This window comes from Sceloporus undulatus, chromosome 6, assembly GCF_019175285.1.
Source record: "Sceloporus undulatus isolate JIND9_A2432 ecotype Alabama chromosome 6, SceUnd_v1.1, whole genome shotgun sequence".
NCBI classification, from domain to species: Eukaryota; Metazoa; Chordata; class Lepidosauria; order Squamata; family Phrynosomatidae; genus Sceloporus; species Sceloporus undulatus.
In genome coordinates, this window is record NC_056527.1 from 93,902,433 (window position 1) to 93,924,594 (window position 22,162).

General features: G+C 42.6%; 2 protein-coding genes and 1 long non-coding RNA gene across 5 annotated transcripts in view; 1 reads left to right on the plus strand and 2 right to left on the minus strand.

Moving 5' to 3' along the window:
- The window catches only part of LOC121935310, a 44,466-nt gene that overhangs the window by 20,728 nt on the left and 1,576 nt on the right, over window positions 1–22,162 (plus strand). Inside the window, exons 1-2 of one of the 3 annotated variants that reach the window (XR_006104780.1) lie at window positions 70–235; window positions 18,264–18,353. This is a non-coding gene — a long non-coding RNA (uncharacterized LOC121935310). Of the gene's footprint in view, window positions 1–69; window positions 236–8,600; window positions 8,737–18,263; window positions 18,354–22,162 lie in introns of those variants that run through there. The other 2 variants (XR_006104781.1, XR_006104779.1) reach the window with 2 other exon arrangements.
- On the minus strand, window positions 1,068–5,298 carry HOXB5 (homeobox B5). The gene is made up of 2 exons (XM_042476697.1): window positions 4,516–5,298; window positions 1,068–2,483 (listed from the first exon to the last, which is right to left on the minus strand). Exons 1-2 carry the CDS (start codon window positions 5,204–5,206, stop codon window positions 2,236–2,238), a joined length of 939 nt encoding a protein of 312 aa, XP_042332631.1. The 5' UTR covers window positions 5,207–5,298; the 3' UTR covers window positions 1,068–2,235.
- On the minus strand, window positions 7,810–12,228 carry HOXB6 (homeobox B6). The gene is made up of 2 exons (XM_042476705.1): window positions 10,998–12,228; window positions 7,810–8,831 (listed from the first exon to the last, which is right to left on the minus strand). The coding sequence occupies exons 1-2, from the start codon at window positions 11,416–11,418 to the stop codon at window positions 8,572–8,574; spliced, it is 681 nt and encodes a 226-aa protein (XP_042332639.1). The 5' UTR covers window positions 11,419–12,228; the 3' UTR covers window positions 7,810–8,571.

Genomic DNA, 22,162 nt, shown 5'->3' on the forward strand with positions numbered 1-22,162 from the left:
ATCTAACTTCTAGATAAAACCCTATCCATTTGACATCTTAATGTCACAGCCACTTTTGGTATACTTACTTACTTTTGCTAGGGGTGAAATATATGTGCCTGTGTGTGTGTGTGTTTCTGTTGTCTGTCTATCTTTGTGTATTCAAGAGAAGGCGAGAAAACGGGTTGTTTGGGGAAATGACAACTCACACATCAGCCTTCTCAAAACCTTTTAAGAAGTAACCAAAGAGTTCGGGGTAAGTTTATAAGACCACTTTTACTTCCGAAGTAGACAGCTCTGAGCTATAACGTAAGGGTAGCTGCTGCAACTACTAATTTCCTTGTTGCGAAAATAAAAAGTGAGAGTTTAATGGTAGCGGTTTGGAGGAGGGTTGGCGGAGGAGGAGGAGGAGGAAAGAAAGGAAAGATGGGTTGTAGATCTGTGCAGTCTGGAAACTACTTAACTTATCTCTTTTGCAAACAGCACGAAAGTTAAGGCAACTGCGATTTTCACTCCTGCTTCGAAGTCTATGTACACACACATGTATACGGCGTTAGTAATGACAATATAATTACAACAGCTAACAGTTTGTCATACTCAGCTGTGCAGTTCAGAAGGCTTTTTTGGTTGTTTACAATATGTTGAATTAAGTTCATTTGCAACTCTCCAGAATGTTTGGTCTGTGGACTTTCTTGGCAACTTACCTGGAGTCAAAGGCCTTGGGAAGATGTGGGGATTTATTGTCCAGTGCAAGAGGTGGCAGGGTCGGGGTATAAAGAGAGGAAAGAAAGTTTTGAGAACCTCACAACTGGCTTGTTTTCTTTTTCTCTGGGATGTGTTTTCCTGTTCCGCAGCTCCAAGGTCTGAAAAGGGGGTGATTTTGTGTCCTGTAGCTGGAAATGTTGGGGGAAATGCCTCCAAGGAAGCCTTAGCAGATGGGCCAGGCAATGTTGAGAAGACCCTTTCTGTGAATGTGTGTAGGGTTTTTGTTTTCTCACCCCCTGAGAGTATGTATTTCGCTTAAGAGCAAACTTTTAGGGCCGGGTCTTTTTCCAGCCTCGTGATCTCAAGAAACACAAAGGAGGGTATTTTTCTGGCCAGGAGAAACGTTTATTTGACTTCAAGTTAAGGCTACAAACGGATACGAAAAGCGTCTTGGCGAAGATGGGAACAAGCAGCTAGACATGACAAATGCCATTTGAGACACACAGAACACTGAATCCAAACTGCCCACTAAAACTTCCTATTGAGTCACTGCAGAAATATTTCTAGTATTTACAAACATTTTCGACATACTATATGGTTGGTCCAATCGTATACCCTTTTTAAAGTGAACTTCACTCACATTTAATTATGATTATTATTATTATTATTTTCTCTCCAAACAAAAAGAACAGAAAAGAAAAAAAGTTTCAGAACTGGCTTTTGGGTCAAAACAAGGCCAGGCAAATATGATCCAAATCACAGACTTGACAATTTCAAAGACAGAAAGGTTACAGGAGCTTATATATAGATAGATATATTGTATTTTTTTCCCCTCAAAGGCCAAAAAAATGGTCGTAGTTGATGTCTTCAACTTTTTTTCCTGCCATGGATCTTGCAGGACTTGAGCAGAAGAAGGAAGAAGTGATAGGTTTCCCCACCTCCCCAGAGGCACCAACTTTTTAAAGAGCCCATCTTTTCCTTCTCCTCGGCAGTTTATAAATAAGTTATAACATTTAAAGAGCGCACATTAAAAAAAAACAACCCCAAAATTAAAAACAAAACATGCCAACGTCTTCCAGAAAGTATCATTTAGCACGGACACAAACATTTAGAACACCTAAAGCATTAAAGAAGCCTCTGGAAACAACATTTATTATTATTATTATTATTATTATTATTATTATTTTCACGAATTAATTTAAAGGCGGGAAGGAAGGAAACCTCAGCAAAGGACACAGTCCTGGAATAACAGTACCACGCAAGTTGCTTAATAATAATAATAATAGTAATAATATATTTTTATTTTTAAAAAAAGAGTCAATAGCATGCTGAATGGAAAGTGCTTCACTTTACAGTACTCCAAACTTTAAAACCAAAACCAAAAAATAAAACACCACTGCGGTCGGGTTTGTTTGTTTGTTAGCTTGCTTTTAAACTTTCTTTTTCTCTTTCTTTCTTTCTTTCTTTCTCCACCAACTCCCACCCTCCCTCTCTCCCCATGCCCTTCCCGACCCACTTCTATTCCTTCATAATTTCCTTCTGGGGTTGAATTTACGGCTGGAAAGCGCTGCCACCGGACGCTAAGCTCATGCTTTTGAGTTTGTTATCTTTCTTCCACTTCATGCGCCGGTTCTGGAACCAGATTTTGATCTGTCTTTCCGAGAGACACAAAGCATGGGCGATTTCTATTCGCCTTCGGCGGGTGAGGTAGCGGTTAAAGTGAAACTCCTTCTCCAGTTCCAGGGTCTGGTAGCGAGTGTACGCCGTGCGGGCTCTTTTCCCATCCGGTCCAGTCATATCTGGATAGTATTAATAACAATAATAGTAATAATATCACAAGGGCAACATTGGGGGGCTTGTTCGCCTTAAGTCTTTAATGCATTTTATGTCATGCCAGAGACACCCAGAGAGAGAGGTGATCCAGCTCTTTCCTACCCTCCTTTGCAAAATGACACCCCGCCACCGAAGAAGACCTTCCTTGGAGATTCCCTTCCCATCTTTTCGGAGTCAGGTCTCCCTCATTTGAAACCTCTGACCCCCTCCCCAACTTGAATTTTACGTAGTCTTTCTGTGTCTCTCCCTTTGCAACCTGGCCTCCTTCCCTTCTCTCCTGTCTCTTTTGCATTGCCATCCCCCCCCCCCCACAACTTTTTACCAGCGTAGTCTAACCTTCCTTGGAGATTCCCTTCCCACCTTTTCTAAGTCAAATTTCCCTCATTTGAAGCCTCTGACCCCCCCACCTGAATTTTACGTAGCCATGGGTCTCTCTGTGTGTCTCTCTCTCTGTTTGCAACCTGGCCTCTTCTCTTTTTTCCTCTTGTCTCCTTTGCCTTGCCATTTTCTCCCCTCTGACTCTGTGACAAGTTTTGACCAAGCGTGTTTATTTGGGATGTCCACCCTACTAAGTGCCAGTGCTTCTGACTCCCAAGTCAGGGAACTCAAGGCAGCATTTTTCTTTTCCTCTGATCCTCTCTAACCCTTTGATCTTGGCTCTGCTTCTAGATCGATGCCAACAGATAGAGAGAGGCAGAGCGAAAGGGAGGAAGCAGCTCTCTGGAAATGGGGTCGCATCCTCCCTGTCTTTCTGATCCTCCTCCTCCTGAAATGGCCTCCCCCACCCGATTTTGCCCACCTTCCAAATTCTTGGTGCTTCGAGTTCCCTCACCACCATCAGCCCCAGAGAATTTGGCAGGGACTTGCTAACCTAGTCCGGCCACTCTTGCCTCCTTCATTGAATCGTCTTGTGTAGGGGGAGGCAAAGACCTGGCCATTCTTGTCACAACCCTTACTACTAATATCTGTGGGAGAATAAGGCGCTGGGAAATGGTGGGGGGGGGGGGAGAGGAGAAGGTCGACAGACCCATCTGTGCCCCACACAGCTGCCTTTTGCCCCCCTCACAATCCCTCCACCCATTTCTTTCCTCCAATAATTCACACTTGGACTATTTTGAAAGACGTCCAGTCCATTGCTCTCACTATTATTATTATTATTATTATTATTATTATTATTATTATTATTGCTGTCACTAACATCTTCTAACCTGACCTCTGTCACCCAGCTAACCCATTATTTCTCTTTTTTTAAGAAGGGTGGGGGGACACACTTCAGAACCTTCCAGTCCAGTCCATTACTCCCACTACTACTACTACTACTACTACTACTATTATTATTATTATTATTATTATTATTGCTATCATCCTCATCTTTTAACTTGGTCTCTGTCGCCCAGCTAACCTATTATTCCTTTTTCTTTGGGGGGGGGACTTCAGAGCCCTCCAGTCCATTACTTTAACCATCTTATTATTATTATTATTGCTGTCATCCTCATCTTCTAACTTGATGTCTGTCGCCCAGCTAACCTATTGTTCCTTTTTTTATTAAGAAGGGGAGAGAAATTTGAGAGCCCTCCTGTCCATTAGTCTCACCACCATTATTATTATTATTATTATTATTATTATTGCCGTCATTCTCATCTTCTAACTGTCTCCCAACTAACCCACTACCCCCCCCTTTTTAAAAAAAGAAGTGGGGAGGGTGACTTCCGATACGAAATAAAGTCATGTCATGCAGGCCGTTTGGGAAGGGAAACAGAAAGGGAAGCCATCAACAAAAAAGGCGAGGATGGTCTGCCCTGGCCATTTCCCATCTCTTCCTCCCACCCCACAATCTGACCTGCCAACCACACCATCTCCCCCACAGACATACACAACTCCACAATCTGACCTGCCGCCCTCTTTCTCCTGGATCTAGCTCAGCCATTTATAGATAGATAGATATAAGAAGAAGAATGAGGAATAAATCTAAATCAATGGCAAGAAATGCGCCCGTACCATGGCTAATGTGAAGTTTTCTCATCCAGGGGAAGATCTGGGGGCTCTGCCCTTCTGGGGCCGGCGTGGAGGTGGCATGGGGCTCCGGTGGAGCTCGGGCGCCGTTGCTGTTGACTTGGGAGCCGCTCTCTTCGGCTCCGGAGGACGCGCTGGTCTCGTCTAGCTCCGTGAAGCTGCCGGTGCCCGCCGGGCCGACCGAGGCAGAGGCTGCGGTGGCTACAGCGGCTGCTGCTGCTGCTGCTTGGTCGGCTGGAGAAGACGAGGCTGCTTTGCCTCCATGGCTTTCCCCGTTGTTGTTGTTGCTGGTGGTGGTGGTGCTGGTGCTGCTCCCTCCGCCGCCGTTGTTGTTGTTGCTGCTGCTGTTGTTGTTGCCGGTGCAAGGGAGGGAGTCGGGCGCGGACAAGGAGCAGCTGGAGGCTTGTCTGAACCGGCTTTCCGGCGCGGCTTGGGCAGAGAAGGCTCGGGCGGTCTCCCCCACCGCCCCAAAGTGATTGGAGGACGAGGCTGAACGGCTGATGCTCAGATCCATCCCATTGTAGTTGTATCCGCCGCCGTAAGAGCCGGCGTGCATGTTGCCGGGATCCCTATAAGATCCGTTCATGGAACTGCCGGCGGTCCCATAATTTAGCAGCTGATAGTCTGGGGCATTAGGATAGCGTCCTGAGAACGAGTTTACAAAGTACGAACTCATTTGGGGTGGCTGTATTTTTTGGAGGGCTTGATTTGTGGGGCTTCGTGGTCGTTATAACCCCTGTGCTTGAGGATTTATGATGTATTAATGAATTATAGCGATGCACTGTACTTCGTTTTTGCTATGTATGCGGCCAAATATGGGGGTGGGGTGGTGGTGGGGGGGTGGGGTGGGGGGTGCGTTTGGGAATCACGTGCTTTTGTTGACCAGTCGTAAATTCTCACTGATGACCTCAAGAGGCAATTCATGCTCTATGGTTACAAATAATGACGATCCGAGAATCGTTAGGCCCATGTCAATGCGCGGCTTGCAAAAGGGGGAGGGAAAGGGGGAAAGGGGGGAGGAAGGCGAGGGAAGAGATGGCGCCTTGTTGGCGGAGCACGCCACCTACTGGGCAAAATGGGAGTTAGCCGGCAGGGAGGCTCGCTCCCCCAAGTTTCTTTTTTTCTAAACAAAAAAAGTAAAGCTCTTTATTTCTTTTCTTGTACAGCCTCCTTTCCAAAATAAAATAAAAGATTTCCCCTACCTAAAAAAAGTGTCTCTTCGGCTTCTTTGGTTTCTCTTGCACTTCGAAATCACCATGGCTCCCTGCAGAATTGGGTCCTTTCCTTTCTTTTTTGACATTTCCTTCCCTTTTGTGCAGCAAAATATACCATTTACCGCTGCTTCTGGCAATGGTTTTGTTGTTGTTGTTGTTGTAATAGTGCATTATAATCCCAATGCCTTTAGAGTTTTGATATTTAGGGAAAAGGTGTCAGAGAAGAGGATTCCTGCTGAGGAAAACTAGAATATATATATTTTTAAAATCCTCCCTCCGTCTTCCTTTCTTCCTTGTTTTCCTTTCCTTTTCTCCCCCTTAAAGCTGCTGTTCTTATAGCCACTTCCTTACCTGGAAGTAAGTTCAATTGAACCCAATAGCAATTCCTTCTGAGTAAACAACTATAAGCAATGCACTCGCTAAAAAAAGAATCTGACTTTCAGAATCAGCTTTGTTAGTATGACTTTACACTACAAGACACTTGTCATTATAACCCTTGTTACTGCTAATACCTTGTTACTGCTGCTATTAGTACATTCCAGTAGTTTATTGTATAGTTTTAGCAAGGGAAGAAACATGCCCCTTTAAAACTGGGCATCTTCTGTCTTTATTAATATGATTTTTGTAGTTTGAGTAGAATAACAACAGAAAAAAAAATCTGTTGGAGGAACTGTCGCAAAGGAGAGGTGTCTTCACCCATCATCAAAACTGCAAATAAAGGTTTGGTAGTCATAAATTGTTTTAAAAGGGGGGTGGGCAGATAGAGGAAGCAAACCTTCGTTTTGCTCAACACTGTGGCAATACTTTCCCCATCTTCTTCTTCTTCTTTTTCCGAGACCGTTCAGGAATTTCCAAAAGCCAGCCTGCAAGTCATTGGAAATTATGAGGCATATTGAAAGTGACATATAATTATAATAATTAGGGGCCAAATGAAAAGAGAAGCAATAAGAATAAGTGTCCTGCAGCTGCGAGGCTTCTGTGAGAATTGGTGGTTTAAATGCCTGTTCATTACCAGATTTGTTTCATTATTATTATTATTATTATTATTATTATTATTATTATTGTAATCTGCTGGGGGACAATGCCTATCTACCTGTGCATTTAAGGTATTTCAGAATGTGCTCAATTCTCTTGCCTTTCCTTTAAAACCATTTGGGAAATGCAAAAGAACAGAAAGCCAGAATCAGCTGCAGACCACTTGCTTTCAAAGAAAGAGATAAGGACGATTGCTGAACAGTAGCATATATTTCACTTTCTTTGAGGGATTTTTTTTTTCTCCAGAGGAATTCTCTGAAAGCTTGTCTAAACCTGGAAATGTATATTTCCATTATCACAAGAGCAGCAGCAGGGAGAAAAAGCAGCATATAGGAAGGGACTGAAAAGAGGTGTGAGATCCTTCTAGAAAATAGTATTTGAAGGAGACTAGTATTTCAGTTCTTCGTTTACTTCCTTGATGGAATAACCCTTTCAGCACTGCACAGAAAAAGTGACCTCCTTGTGAGTCCAAATTTCATTTAATTTAGGATCCTATGTAAACACTAGTTAGGTGGGATGCCTGTTTTTAAAGAACTTAGAGGATGTGTTTGGAAAGGGCTATAGAAACGTAAGATATCTTTGAGCAGATGTGCCATGGGAGCCATGCTGATACCTTGGTCTGTGTGTGTGTTTTTAATTTATTGCATACACTGTGAGCTTTCCTCTTCACTGTGCATAACTCTTTTGTAGTGTGATAATGATGATGATAATAATAATAATAATAATAAGATCTGCACTAAAGTTAAATGTCAGTTCCAAGATATTACTGGTGAAAAGGTCTCTCCTTTAAGTTTAGGCTGTTGAATTGGGGAAAGATGTCAAATCTATATTGTAGCGTTAACTTCTGGAAGGCTTAAACAACTGTTCAGATTAAGGAAAGTGTTTCTATCAAGCATTGGGCCTTTTCTCTTTATCTTTCTTGCTTTCAACAGTGTCAATAGGTATACGTTTTACAGAAAAGAAAGGAAGGGGGAGAGACAAATACACACAGCCCCAAAATATGAATGTGGCAAGTGGTTTTCTCAACATGTTTGGGTTCTCTTTTTTATTATTTATTTATTTGAGGATTTAAAATCTCCATAGCTAACACAAACTACAAACACAACACTGTACAAAACTGTAATAAAATAAAACAAAACAAAACAAAAAAACGACACCCCTCTTTGTTTATTTTTAGGTAGTCATTGTTCCTTTTTTCAAGAGACTTTTTTTCCCCTTTAAAAACCAAACCAAAACCCCCTTGAATGGCAAAGAACCTAGGGTTTGATTAACTTAAAAAAAGAAAACCTCAAAAACCCAACAACATATAAGTAAAATCGTGCATGAGACTTTTGTTTTACAAAAATGAAGACAACCAACACTCCCCAAACCTGACACATATATTGCAGCACCTCCACTTAAATACAAGAGTTAGCAAGAATCCTAAGGACACCCAAAGTTTTTTTCCCCCTCTTTTCTTTTCCTTTTTTTTAAAAAACCAATTTGTTTTGTGGCGGGAGGGGAGGGGAAAGGCTTAAGAGAAAGGCTGGGAAAATAAAAAAACTGGACTAAAATCTGGTTTATGACATGACAGATTACTAGATGAGGGTGCAAAAGGAAGCTGGGCCAACATTTCCACACAGTCTTGGGTTATTTTACAAAAAGAAAACATGATGTCTGGGTTGTGCCTGCCCACCCTTCTCCCTTTTATTTTGGGGAGGGAGCTCCCACAACTGTTGGCATTTTTTGTTGCTGTTCTTTTCTTCCTCCTCCGTTCTCTCTCTTTCCTCTCTCTCCTCCTTCCACGGCTGCCTCATTCCGTCGTTTTCTCCTCTTCTTCCTCGGGGCTCAGCTGGGTGGAATTGAGGAGCTTGTTCTCCTTTTTCCATTTCATCCTTCGGTTCTGGAACCAGATCTTGATCTGGCGCTCCGTCAGGCACAGCGCGTGGGCGATCTCGATCCTGCGGCGCCTGGTTAGGTAACGGTTAAAGTGGAATTCCTTCTCCAGTTCCAGGGTCTGGTAACGGGTGTAGGTCTGCCTCCCTCGCCTGCCACTCGGCCCAAACGAAGAACCTGGGGAGGGGAGGAAAAGCAAGGCAGGGCGGGTGGGACACTGCGACATTTACTGGAGTTTCACATAGGCATGACAATAGCTACTTTATGTGTACATGTGTGTGTGTGTAAAGAGAGAGGGGAGGTGTCCCCCCCAACCTCCAATCCTTCCCCTTCTTCCCCTTCTTCTTCTTCTTCTTCCTGTGACCCCCACCTCAGTTTCATCCTCCAGCCCCCCTCCTCCCAAACACTAGTTCCTACCCCGAAACTGGGTATAAAACCAGCAAATGGGAAAGCAAAGGGGAAAAAAACATTTGCCCCAAGCAGAACAAAACAAAACCTCAGATGGGCTCCCTTTCACTTGGTACTTTTCAAAGCCAAAACATGCCTGGAAGGGGGGGGGGGGAGTCCCAGCCAGTCACCACCATCATATCCCAGCCTATGATCCTCTGGAATCATAGTCCCACTGTGCCCCCAGCAGTCTCTCCTTGAAAGCGCCCAGCCTCACCATCCAACTTCAATTGGTTTGTTTCTTTTCTCCTTTAAAGTTAAAGTTAAGGGGAAGGGTGGGGGGGGACCTCTGAGGAACAGTTCTGTGGGACAGGGAAAGCTTGCGAATTCTGTTGGGGAGCCACTTTGCTGCTGCAAGGAAAGGCCTATCCGTCTCTTCCTGCCTTGAGGACTCTAGAAGCCCCCTCCCCTGAGTGAAGTTGGTGGGCTCCCAACCCTTCAGTCCTACCAGTCCTGATTTGGGAGTAAACCCCGTGTGGACTCAGTGTAATATTGGCTGAGGAATGCACACTACTGAAATCGGGTTGAACCAAGAAAAGCCCACTGGAGATAGATAACCAGTTGGGCTTGCTTTGGTGTAAATCGAAGTGCCACTGGGAAAGTAATGGCGTGTAGAAATCAATGAGATTGCTTCCTGACTGATGTGTTTTTTAGGGTCTCGTTGGAAGTCTTGTAGGGTTTCGTCCTGGGAGAGAGTCCCTAAAGCACTCTCCTTTTTAGCCCACAGACCTCTTTCTGCTCTCCTGCATCCGGAAAAGATGAAGGCTCTATAAGTCCTCAGCTTCCTCTTTACCCGCATATCACTCTCTTTCTGGGCAGCCTGTGCCTTCCCGATATGGAAAACGCTGTGAGCTGTGTCTCACCTCCTCTCCCTTTTATTTCTCTGCGCCTCCCACCCTTTTATCAGTAACTGTAATAGATTGGGGAATTGATGCAATAGGAAGTGTATCGATCCTTTCTAAAAACCACCACCCCCCATACACCCGTCAGGAATTTTAAAACGTGACAGCATATACTACCCAGGAATAGGAAGAGGAGGAGGAGGACTAGCTGCTGTAGCTCTTGATCGTTTTTTAAAAAATGATTTCCATGGAAAATAATATGACACCTGGAGGGAACCGTCGATCACAGAAGAAGGTGCGGAATTTGAAGGGGGAGGGCTGAGTGAGCGAGTGAAAGAGAAACTCTAAGCAACTCCTCTTCAGACAGGCATTTCATTATGCCTGAGTTTCATTAAAAATGTAGCTCTCTCCCTTCAAATATTTAAACCCTCCTGACATTATTCAAGCGGCTGGGATTATAGCATGCACTGCCTGGGCAGGGAAAGGGCATATAGGTGTGGAGGGGATAAAAGTGGTAAAAACCAGGTTCATGAAAATAATGCAGGGGGGGGACCCCCTCGGGGTAATAAGGATCCCATCCTCTATATGTGTGTCTATGTAAAACTACCGCAGACAGGTCCTTTAAATCACTGCTGCTGAGTGACAGCTAGCCCTGGCTTTCTACAAGACCAGAATCGCTCAATCAATAGTGTCCAGAAACAGTGGACGCAGAAAGTTGGCTAAAGAAACGGACCAAGTGATAGGGAAACACCGGGGTTTTGTGTTTTGTTTGGGTCTTTCCCTCCTCGCCCTTTCAAAACCGACATAAAGACCCAGCAGCGTTCGTGACACAGAACAGCTAAAGTAGGATAAAAGTTTGGAGAAAGTTTGTTCCTTTTCCCCCAAGCCACTGTCTGGAAGCTGAAAACTGAAGGGGAAAAATCTTTCCAGAAAGAAATGGTGTGGAAAGATATCTGTCTGTCTCTGTTTGCCTGTCTGTCACGCAACTGCCCCTCCAGGTCTCCCTCTGTCCTCTAGCTTCCCCCAAAAAAGTCAAGAGTCCAGAGGAACTTACTGTTGCAGGAGTTCATCCTTTGCATCCAGGGGTACACCGGGGTCGAACACTTCTGGTCTTCGCTGTCTCCGAAAACGTGTTTGCTCTGGGAGCAGTCGGACTTTCGGACCTGCTCCGGGCCGAACTGAACCGGGTCCTCTAGACTGGAAAGGGAGCAAGCTGTCTCTTTCTCCCTGTAAAACCCAGCTGTCCCGTAATCGCAAGCTGGGCTCCGGTTGTAAGCTCCGTTGGCTTGCTGGTAGTAAGGCGCTCCGGGGTAACCCTTCTCTTGGACCCCGCCAGCCCCAGGTCCATACGTGGCCGGATAGTGCCTTAAAGGGTCCGCGTATCCCGTGGAATATAAGGGCAGCTGTCCCAGGAACGGCTCTTGACCCCCGGCTAAGCTCACCGGGAAAGTAGAGTTGACAAAATAAGAACTCATTGGAAATAATAATAATGATGGTGATGATAATAATAATAATGATAATAATGCAGAAGAGCAGCCCCTGCTCTTTCCCTGGGTCTTTATGATTTGTTGCGTTTTATAGTCCAAGCGGTTTAGCTATTAGCAGTATATGGGAGATTGGGTTTTAGCTGAAGGGGGATGGCCGCGTGCCAACCAGGGACATAAGGAAAGCAAACCATCTGATCAGGCGCTGACCAATCGGAGGAGCCGAAGACGGGCGAAATCGCACCCCAGAGGGGTTAGCTTTGCACAGGGGACCCCCCTAGAACAAACCAGCGAAAGCATCTCTGCCACCAACAACCATCACTTTTAAACAACAGAGAGGAGGAGGAGGAGGGAAAAGAGAGAAAACACACATACACACCATGCAGCCCCCCACCCACCTTCTCTCAACCTCAGATACACAAACCCACAACTGCCCCCCAACCACCACCACCTTTAGCCACATAGTAATTATTTAGGAGGAAAGACCAATCCTTGAACCGGTTTTGGAGTTTCCTCTTCTTCTTTTTTTTTTCCTTAGAAGATAAATAAATAAAGAGACCAGGAGGAGGAACAAGAGGGAAGAGGGAAGTGTGGAAGCACAAATGAGAGAGGATCCAAGCATTGCTGCTAAGGTGGAGAAAAAGGGGGAGGGAAAAGGTGAATTCTTTTCCTTTGGAAAAGTTTAGTCATTTCCCGCGTATTTGTAGGGACTTTGATGGGAGCTTTTCCTTAAGGGGTTTCAGAGAGGGCAAGAGAAAGGGGGAAATCTAGACACACAAGTAGGAGAAGAGAGAGGAAGCGACAGTCTTTGGAGGAAGAAAAAAAGTTCGAAACACACTTTTGGGTTGGGGGGGGGGGGGGGGGGGGGGGGGCTATCCTATATGGAGTATCCTAAAAAGAACTTGAATCCAGATCCTGGTGAAGGATGAAGGAGAACCCTTTTTCGGCCAAGATCTGCTCTCCTCATTCCACCTGATTTTGGTCATTAAATTAACCTCTAATGAGTTGAATTGGTACATTCACGTACCTCTTTGATCCCTTCCGAACCGGCCTAATAAAAAAAAACCCTTGACTTTTTAAGTTTCTGTGGTGCGGACAGAGCTCCAAGGCGAGTCCGTATGTCTTCCCACAACTGTGCCCTCTTGCGTTTTTTGCGCTTGCGGCGGGGGCTTTGGACAGTTTAGAGTTAAGGAGAGCGGCTGGTCTGGCAACCAAGAGTGCTCCTTTTTATTGATCACCCAGCATCGAAACAAAATAGGTAAAGCGGCAGCGATTGGTCATCTGGTAGATATCCCTACTGTCGATATAATAAGGTGAGCTCTGCGGAAGGAGTTTCTTTGGCTTGACTTGGAGGCGGGTGGGCTTGGTTTTGGGTGCAAAAGTCGGAACAGGTTTAAACCGGTTCGGAAATCAAAGAGTTCGGTGAAATACGTTTCTTTAAAAAATAAAGAAGGACAAAAGGGCTAGAAAGTTTGCAGTGCGGTTGGCTTCCAGATTATCCCAGGAGTTCTCTGGCACGAATCACTAATCCACTCTCCTTCCAGATTTGGGCCGCTCTAAAGCATCTCAAATGTTTCTTCTCTGCAACCCTCCTAGTTCTATTTTGTTTCGGGGATTATCCTGTACTTTCAATAAATCTTTCCGAAATGGCCCAACTCACTTTAAATCGTAGATTTAATGGCCTGCGCCTTTCACTTTTGCACCCTCTCTCTCTTCTTCTTCTTCTCTCTGTTGTCCCCAAATTCATTCTCTCTATGTCTCATTTCTATCTACAAAACATTTAAGTCTCCCTAACCATCAAATGTTCCTTTCACCAGTTTGGACATCACTGGAAAGTTAAGTAAATATACCTCCGATTTATCCCCAGTTTTTGATTGTCAGAATGTAGAGGGACATCGCTGCAAATCTGGACAAATGAAGTTGTAATCCAATCTTCCAATCTGTCATCCGTCCATTACTGAGGGTGTAATCTCCTCATAGGAAGGATCCTCTATACATATACACTCCATGACTCCCTGATCGGATGCACATGGCAACGTGACACAAACACACACACACACACTCGCCATGACTCGACGCTGTGGAGGATTAAAGAGTCATGAAATTGTACAGGATTACGATTTAATGTTTTACAGAGCTCAGTTTTAATGACAAGAAAACCTTCACGGTTTCAATGCTGCCATGAATTTAGAAAGGAAGGAAATAACAGGCAAAGGAAGTAGGGTGTTTTTATAAGGGGGGAAAAATCTCCTTTATACACACACACACACAATGCACACCTCTCCCATTTCTGGTCTGTGTGACACAGGTTCCTCTAGATTTTATCTTCCCTCCCCCTTTGTGTGCAGAATACATCCAAACTTTAAATAGCTCTGCTTTACTGGTTTGCAAAGACAGAAGGAACTGGGAGGAAGGACAGGAGGAGGAGGAGGGAAATTGAGCTAACTCCAACACACATACACACACACACACTCTCCAGAATGAGTTATTTGAAAACGACGCAACCTTTCAGACTCTTGTTTAGAAACTTTGACATATCACATGTGAACAAGAGTATCTGGATTAAGGCTTAAGGGTCTGTCTGCTCGGTGGTTAGATAAGTAACTGTGCTACTTGTTTTGGGGTTTGTTTTTTTGTACTTGTGTTAGTTTAAAAGGGCTGTTGGAAATGCAGAAACAATGTGTGTGTGTCTGGATGTGTGGGAGTGCTTGTATATTTGTGCTGGAAGAAGGATTGTGGAATGAAAAACAAACAATGTAATCCGGCTCTTTTCACCCATATCTGTGAACTCCTGAAAACTTTTCTCTTTCAAACTCAGGCAGTTCTAACCCTCTGTCATTTCCCCCCCTTTAAAAACAGTGACTAATTGAAATTTACCAGCTGATAATTATCCATCATCCAAATACTCCTTTAAGAATCTGCCTCACCTTGTCGACAGTGGCAAGGAATTTTCAATCTTATCGATTGACATTAATTGGAGAGTTATTAATGTGTGTGGTGTTTTTTTTTTAATGATTATCTTAAAAATGAGTTTGAAAGAGGAAGGTAGACTCGGATCTAACGTAATTTGCCTCAAGTTTTGTGGGGCCAAGACGAAATGTGGGATTTGTAGTCCTTTTAGAAGGCTGTTTATATGAAGCAGAACCTATTGGTGTTCTCCTCTTGCCTGTAGCAGCATGTCTCGAAAGTGTTTCTGGCAGGGATAGACACTAAGATAATTTATATGTTTTTGTTTACTTTGACCGTGGACGTTTCTGAAATATGGGCCATACATTTCGGTTCCTACGTGCCAACCTTCCTTTTGTAGGATGCGGCCCAAGTGGAGCCCTTACGCAAGGTGTTGTTGCTATTGCTGTGATGGCTGTGAAAATATTTGTAGTCCCTCTCCCACTGCCCTTGACATATTTCTATACTGGGCCTCCAGTTTCTGTTATCTGGAAACGATCTCCTAGCCGCTTATATTAGGCAAAAATACCCCCCCTTTCTTTTCCCCCCTTCATTTTTGCCTACAATCTGTTGGAGGAACAACCTCCCCTCTATGAAGCCTTCCTCTACCTTCGGGAATCTGTCTTGGCCAGTGTGTGGCATACCTCAAATGGCAGGGAATAAATAAAGATTAAACGGATTTATTTACAACGTGTGTAGCCTAGGCTTTGTAGATGGGGAAAGTACTCCAGGTCCCCCCCAACCCACCCCTTCATCTCCGCTTAACACAAGCTAAACTTTACAAAGCAAAAGGAGAGAGAAGGAGAGGCAACGGAGCGTTTTTTTGGGGGGGGGGGATTGAAGAGAAGAGTGAGATAAATGACGGGATTAAAAGCAACACCCAAATATTTCTCTGGGCAGACGCTGCTAGGCCAAGGAATTGCTTGGTGGCAAGAAGAAAGAGGAGGGAAGGGGGAGAAAGTTAAAGTTGAGGCAATCCAGAATAAAAAAATGGGATGAAAGAAAGAAAGAAAGATAGAAAGAAAGAAAGAAAAGAATTCCGGATTGTAAATAAAGGAGGTATTTGGAATGGAGAAGCACGGAGGAGTGTGAAACCAGCAGGGCGTTTGGTCAAAAGGAGACTCAAATTGGTCCCATAAACTGTAACAACAAAACAACACAGGGCTTTAAATACATCGCAGGGCACACACAGAGAGACAGAGAAAGAGAGTGGGACTTTGCTTAGGATCCTACAGCTATTCACAAGGGATGGAGCTGCTTTTGTCGTCTGCATAACCACAACTCTACCTAAGTGATTTCCCTCCCTACATTGTTGGCATGTGTAAGACAATAAAGGCGGCTCATAAGTGAATTCTGCACTACAACACACACACAAACACACACGTCCTTCTCCCTCTCCCCCTCTTCCCAAACACATAACCATTTGAAACTTAATTTCCAGCCATTTGCGTTTTAATTTACCTGGCTTCCCCTGCAGTGTATAATAATCCCGTTAATGGGGTTACAGGAGGGAAAGGAAAACAGGGAGGAAAACCACCCTTTTATTATTTTATCAAAGGGTTTAGCTAATAATTAACCAAAAAGGGGGAAATGAGCCTTTAGGGGTAAGGCTGCTTTTCTTTCTTTCTTTCTTTCTTTCTTTTAACTGTCTCTATATTGCTTTATTTGTGTGGCCGGAAAGGAAAGTACAGAAGGATATGGAAAAAGAGTCTTTATAATATGAATGGGTTTTTAAGCACAGATTTTGGGGGGGGGGGTTTAAAGGCAACAAAGCAAAACAAGGATGTAGGAATTTCGTTGGCTGGGCTGGAACAGATGTTTTTGAATTAAAGGAACAAGGGCACGATCCCATAGAGGAAGTTTTCCTCCCTTCCTCAAAAACCCTATGCCTTTCCTACAATTTTAATGGGACTGTGCATCCATCCCATGTAAGAGGAGATGAGCAAGTTACTGAAGGCCTGAAATCAGGCTACTATACAGCCTTGTTTTTTCTGATGGTATAAGTTTGGTTTGTGTATCTGTAAGGGAGGGAGAGAAGGAGAGTAATTGCATTTTTCTTCTTCTAAATCCACTGTAATTTCTCATGATTCAAGAACTCATATTATAAAGGACACTTTCTCCATTCACAGCTTCGTGCCATTAGAGTTTTTATCACGCCAGTAAAGTAAAGACAGATAGATATCATATTCCAACCAAGAAATGGCCCCAGACAACAACTTCGACATGAGGATACAGTTTCACACATTGAAGGGGGGATGGATAGTGCCTGGCATTAGCCACTTACCAAATTAAACACCCATATCTTCTTTTCACACAAAGGTCTCCTTTTAACACAAGGGAGACAACTCCAACAACTCAGCTCACAACGTTAATGCAAAAACCAGAGAGCTGTGCGAATATTTCACGGACTAGAAAATGGAAACAAGGCTCTACTATGGTGACTGTACTGTTGTTGTTGTGTTTTTAAAATGAAATAAAATAAAGCAAAGCAAAACCCTAAACCTGAAAAGACAGATGGATGGAAATTCCCTTTAGCTCTGTTTCCAGAACATGTAAGCCATGCCGAATCCATTACATGAGCAAAATATATATATTATGTGCAGAAAATGAAAAATCTTGATCTGGTTAAACTTGTTTTCATGGGAAATTAATCACTGTAAACTTTACAATGTAAAGTCTGGAAGCAACAAAACCGGAGAGTTCCTCTTTTCGACAGTAGATGGCAGCAAACAGCATAGAATGAACAAGTGGAGAAATTGTAAAGGCAAAGAAGTCCTTGCAAAACAGAGAGAAATGGGGGGGGGGGGACAAACAACTTGGTAGTGTTTAACTGATATGAATTCCTTAATTAATCCCCTCATTTAAAAGAGCACAAACAACCAACAAGCTCCTTTTGTACAAAACAGACACACAATATCTAGCCCTATGAAACAGTCAGTGAATTTTGAATTAACTTAGAAAATAGGCAGATGATTTAGAGGTGAATAGATATAGATATAGATATAGATACAGATAGATAGATAGCATTTTTTTCAACAGCAAAAAAAGCAGTTTGATTTGTGTTTTTCTCATCTTTTCCGTAAATAGAAAGATAGAGCACTGAAAGCTTGAAAGAAAGGCCATGCCAAATGAATAAGGAGCAGTCAAAAATTACACATGAAAATGCAGGATAATTTTTTACCAAGTTTCCCAATCTTCTCCCACTCCCCCTTCCTCCACCATATACTTTCAGAGAATTTGCAGAAACAAGAAAACAAGGTTTAAAAAAAAAGAAAGAAATCTATAGGATTTTATTTTTAAAACAAACAAACTCAGTTTACCCGTAAATCCATTTTTTCAAATATCAGTCCCTTCTTTTTAAAGCACACAAGGGAAACGCGCCAGCAGCAATCGCAGAGCAGTAAGCAAGTCAGCCATGAAAGAGTTTAAAAATATAAAGCATTTGAAAGATCTCCTTTCCCTGCCCCACCCTTAAAAAGCAGACATCTATGGGGAAATACTTATTGTTTTAAGCCTAACTTGTTCTCCCCTAAAACACACACACACAAAAGGGAGAGATTCAAACACCAAATGAAATGTGTCTACTCATAGAAGCAAATACGTATATTTTAAAGAATTGCCTACACCTTCCCTTTTTACAAAGGCTTTTTACAGTCAATGGATCGCAATCCATCTGCCATTTTAATGAGTCCTCTTTCCCTTGCCATAATTCATGGGATCATTTTCAGATCTACCGACGCTTGCTTTTCAAACGGGGACGCATTATTCCATGCATTATTATTATTATTATTATTATTATTATTATTATTATTATTATTATTATTATTATTATTATTATCCTTTGTTAATTTTTCTTCTCCTTCTTGTCCCCCCTTCTTCCCACCATCTAGGCATCCTTACAAGGCGAAGAGCTTTACGGAAGACTCGACTCATCCCTTCAGGACCTTGGAGGAAAAAGCATCCAAATCCAACTGTCTATGGTACAAAACTTCCCAAAATGACTGGATTCCCCCGATGCCAAGCAAAGCTGGCCAGATCGTTTTTTTCTGGGGTGGGGAAGAGGTTTGGAGTGGGAGGGAAAGACTCAAAAGGAACCCACGAAAGCTGCAATTATATATATTGAAGGTAGCTGTAATATATATACAGCTACCTTCAATATATATAATACAGCTACCTTCAATTGGATGCTGCAGGAATTCTCTTTAGAATCTATGGCCAGGTGATAGGAATATTTTTTAAGATTTTGTGGTACACACCCCTTCCTTTCATCCTTCTTCCTTCCTTCCTTAGATTTCTCTTTACTTATCGAAATACATATTTACCAAGATATTTTTCAATACAGTAGGCTCCTCTCCTTCTCTTCCCCCCCCCCCACACATCCCTTTATTTTTCTATACCTTTTAAGAAATGGAACATAGGCTTCTAAAATTAAAATTAAAAAAGGCTGACTCAAATAAAATATAAATAGGTTTCCTTACCTTTGGAAGCTCTGAGGATTAGCGGTGGAGGAGGAAGAAGAAGAGGAGGTGGTAGAGGAGGAGGGGGGGTGTCGAATTGCGTTTGCTATTATGTATAAGCTGACAAATATTGTCCCAACCTGATAGCCGTCCATTGCGACTTCTGGGAGATTTTTTTTCCTCCTCTTTTTGCCGAGTCCTTTTGCACAGAAAATGGAGTAACTTCCCTCTTTTGAAAAACGGCAAAAGCCTCCGGTGCAGATCCTCCCTCTCCATCATTAGACAGAGGACCCCAAAATCAAATATGGAAATTGAATCTAGAGAATTAAGAAAGGAAAGGGCGGGGAAATCGGTATATTAGCAATCTAAAACTCACTCCTAGATCTGTGTGTGTGTGTGTGTCTGCGTGTGTGTGTGTGTGTGTGTGTAAGTGTGTGTGAGAGAGAGATTGCCCTTCTCCTCCTCTATTTTTAGCCCTATACATGGAACTTAAAAAAAATTGGTTAAAAGAGGCGACAGTCCTACAGAGGACAGTGATCCGACCCAAGGTACAGCGGCCAAAAGAATGGTAGAATAACCACATGGGAAATCATAAAAAGTTCATGTTCACGGTTAGCAGTCCACATGACCAGGTCTGGCCAATCGCAGAACCCAGCCACTCATAAAGTTCTATCACAAAGTTGTAAATTTTCATAAAACAACAAGGAATTTATTGCATTTCTTCATGACTGCTTTAACAGCAGTCTTTTTCTCCGCCGCCATCTTTTTCTTTTCTTTTTTTTTCTTTCAGAAAGCCCAAAGAGAAGAAGAATATGCAAAGATCCTGCGCAGCCCCCCCCCCACTTCCATCCCCACCCCTCTTTTCTATTTCTTCCCAATGGGGGGTCTTGATCAGCCCCCTCTTATCTGCTTAAAGGTTAAAAGAGCCTACTTTTATAAAGGGAAAGATTTGCAAGGACATTTTGCGGCTCACCATTTGCGGATGCGTTTTTATACCTGGAATCGTTAATTGCGAAGAGTGTGTTGCGGGTGGGACGCCATATTATTTCGTAAAAGGTTTTCTTTTTTGGGTGTGTGTTTTGTTAAGGCAAAATGTGAAAGTCTATTGTTTTATCTAATTTTTTCCTAATATCATATATTGGTTTCTCTAAGGAAAGGCGGGTTTCATTTCGGAAATTCGCCCCCAAATGAATTTTCTCCCCATCCGCACCCCCTTTTCCTCCCCATTTCAATGCCATTAAAGAGTAAGGTTTTCGGAAGATACAGACCTGCATGAGAACAAGTGCAACACTTTCCAAGCACACACCTACCGCATGTATTTTATGGATTTGTGGGCTTGGGCGGTGCCTGTACATACATGTATGCACAAAGATATACATAGGAAGGAAGATGGAAAGAAGGAAGGACAGACAGAAGGACCAAGGCAGACATATATACCTACCGCACAGGCGCACTAGGGCTTTCCAAGCGTACACTACTACCGCAGTGGTACATGCCACGGAAACAATAGTAGTGGTCCAATGCAGCAAAACTGGGCTAGGTGAGCAGCGGTAGGACTGTTCTGGAATTCAGTTTCCGCCTCCTAAAGGGTGTCTATGAAAATTTTATTGTGTATAGTTATTATTACTATTATACACAATGTAGGTATCTCTGTGCATGTATAATCACACACATATCCTAAGGGAATATATGGAGTAGTCTCTCATATATATATATATATATATATTCCTAAAGGAATATGTAGGGCAGTCTCGTGTGTGTGTGTGTGTGTGTGTATGGATGGGCAGTCTCTCATATATAAGGGAATATATAGAACAGTCTCTCATATATATATATATATATATATATATATACACACATACTGTATATATATTCCTAAAGGTATATGTAGGACAGTCTCTATCATGTATGTGTGTGTATACAGTGTGTGTATGTATATATGTATATATTCCTAAGGGAATATATAGAGCAGTCTCTCATGTATATATGATCCTAAAGGAATATGTAGGCAGTCTCTATTGTGTGTTTGTGTGTGTATTTTCCCTAAGGGAATATATACAGTGTGTGTGTGTGTGTGTGTGTGTGTGTGTGTGTGTGTGTGTTCCTAAGGGAATATATAGGGCAGTCTCTCATATTTATATATACTCACATAGATAGATATTCCAAAGGCAAGCAAATATGCCTTTCCGCTCATTGGGTCTTTCGGACCTAACCCTTTTCTTTAAAGGGCGGCTTTTCCATACAGCAACCTCCGCCATGATCACGTTGTGGGTGGATGGGTACATCAAAAAGCACATCTAGTTACACACAGAGAAACACACCTTTGTGTAGGATGGCCCAAATCCAGTCTTTGCATTTATCCATCCATGGCGTACACCAATTGTTGGTTTCGTGTGTTATCACGAAATTCTTTATGTGCATGGTGTACCTTAACTATTAATTCCCTGTATGTGTGTTTCTATCTGCGTGTATATTAAACACGCAGACATATAGAAACAAGTCGTGTGAATCTTTGTGTAAGCAGCATGTTCTTTCATGTATGTGTGTTACATACAATTTCCCTGCATTACATTTCTAATCTCCCCAAGTTAATTTGGAACTGAATATATTCGTTTCTGGACATATCATTAGAAACCGTTGGGTTTTTTTGAAAGCAGAAGCTTTCCTTATCATTTGAAAAGGTAATGGAGTCCTGATTATTATTTTATTTTTGAGGGAAGATTTTATTTCAAAGGCAACCATTTAATTCAAGACTTCAGATTTTAATTTGCGGAGAAAGGCAGAAAGAAGGCAGCGAACCCAATCCGTTTCGCCTCTATTTGTATTTTGAATTGTTTTTGTAGAGGGCAGTCTCTTATCAGCTCTTCTATCGATATGTAGGAACCCCATGTACATTGTATTCTGGTTGTTAGCCCCCCGGAGTGTTATGGCTACAAAAGCAGAATATATATATTCAAAAAATCAAATTAAAAGAATCAGTATTAAATAGAGCTTTGCCCAAAATCTCCCCCTCAGGACCTAAATTCTGGAAAATTATATTATTCAAATCAGAGGGAGTGAAAAGCGTTAAATGGAAGCATATATCAGAGAATATATCGAAGCTGGTTTAAGGTGGTTTATTTTTCCGTATTCAGTTGTTCCCATTAATATTACATTTGTTTTAATGTCCAGCTTTTGTGGTCACTAACGGGAAAAGAGAGTTTCTGCCATAAAACCACTGAAGTGGGGTTTTAGAGACCCAAATATAAGATAAGATTAACCCTCCAAATTGAGGAGTGTGTATTATTATTATTATTATTATTATTATTATTATTATTATTATTATTATTATT

Excerpts from the sequence above, each read along its gene's own strand:
- HOXB5 (XM_042476697.1), bottom strand. The coding sequence starts at position 5,206 with ATGAGTTCGTACTTTGTAAACTCGTTCTCAGGACGCTATCCTAATGCC. Across the intron at positions 2,484-4,515 it reads AAAACTTCACATTAGCCATG|ATATGACTGGACCGGATGGG; the intron begins GTACGGGCGCAT and ends AATACTATCCAG.
- HOXB6 (XM_042476705.1), bottom strand. The coding sequence starts at position 11,418 with ATGAGTTCTTATTTTGTCAACTCTACTTTCCCGGTGAGCTTAGCCGGG. Across the intron at positions 8,832-10,997 it reads AAGGATGAACTCCTGCAACA|GTTCTTCGTTTGGGCCGAGT; the intron begins GTAAGTTCCTCT and ends TCCCCTCCCCAG.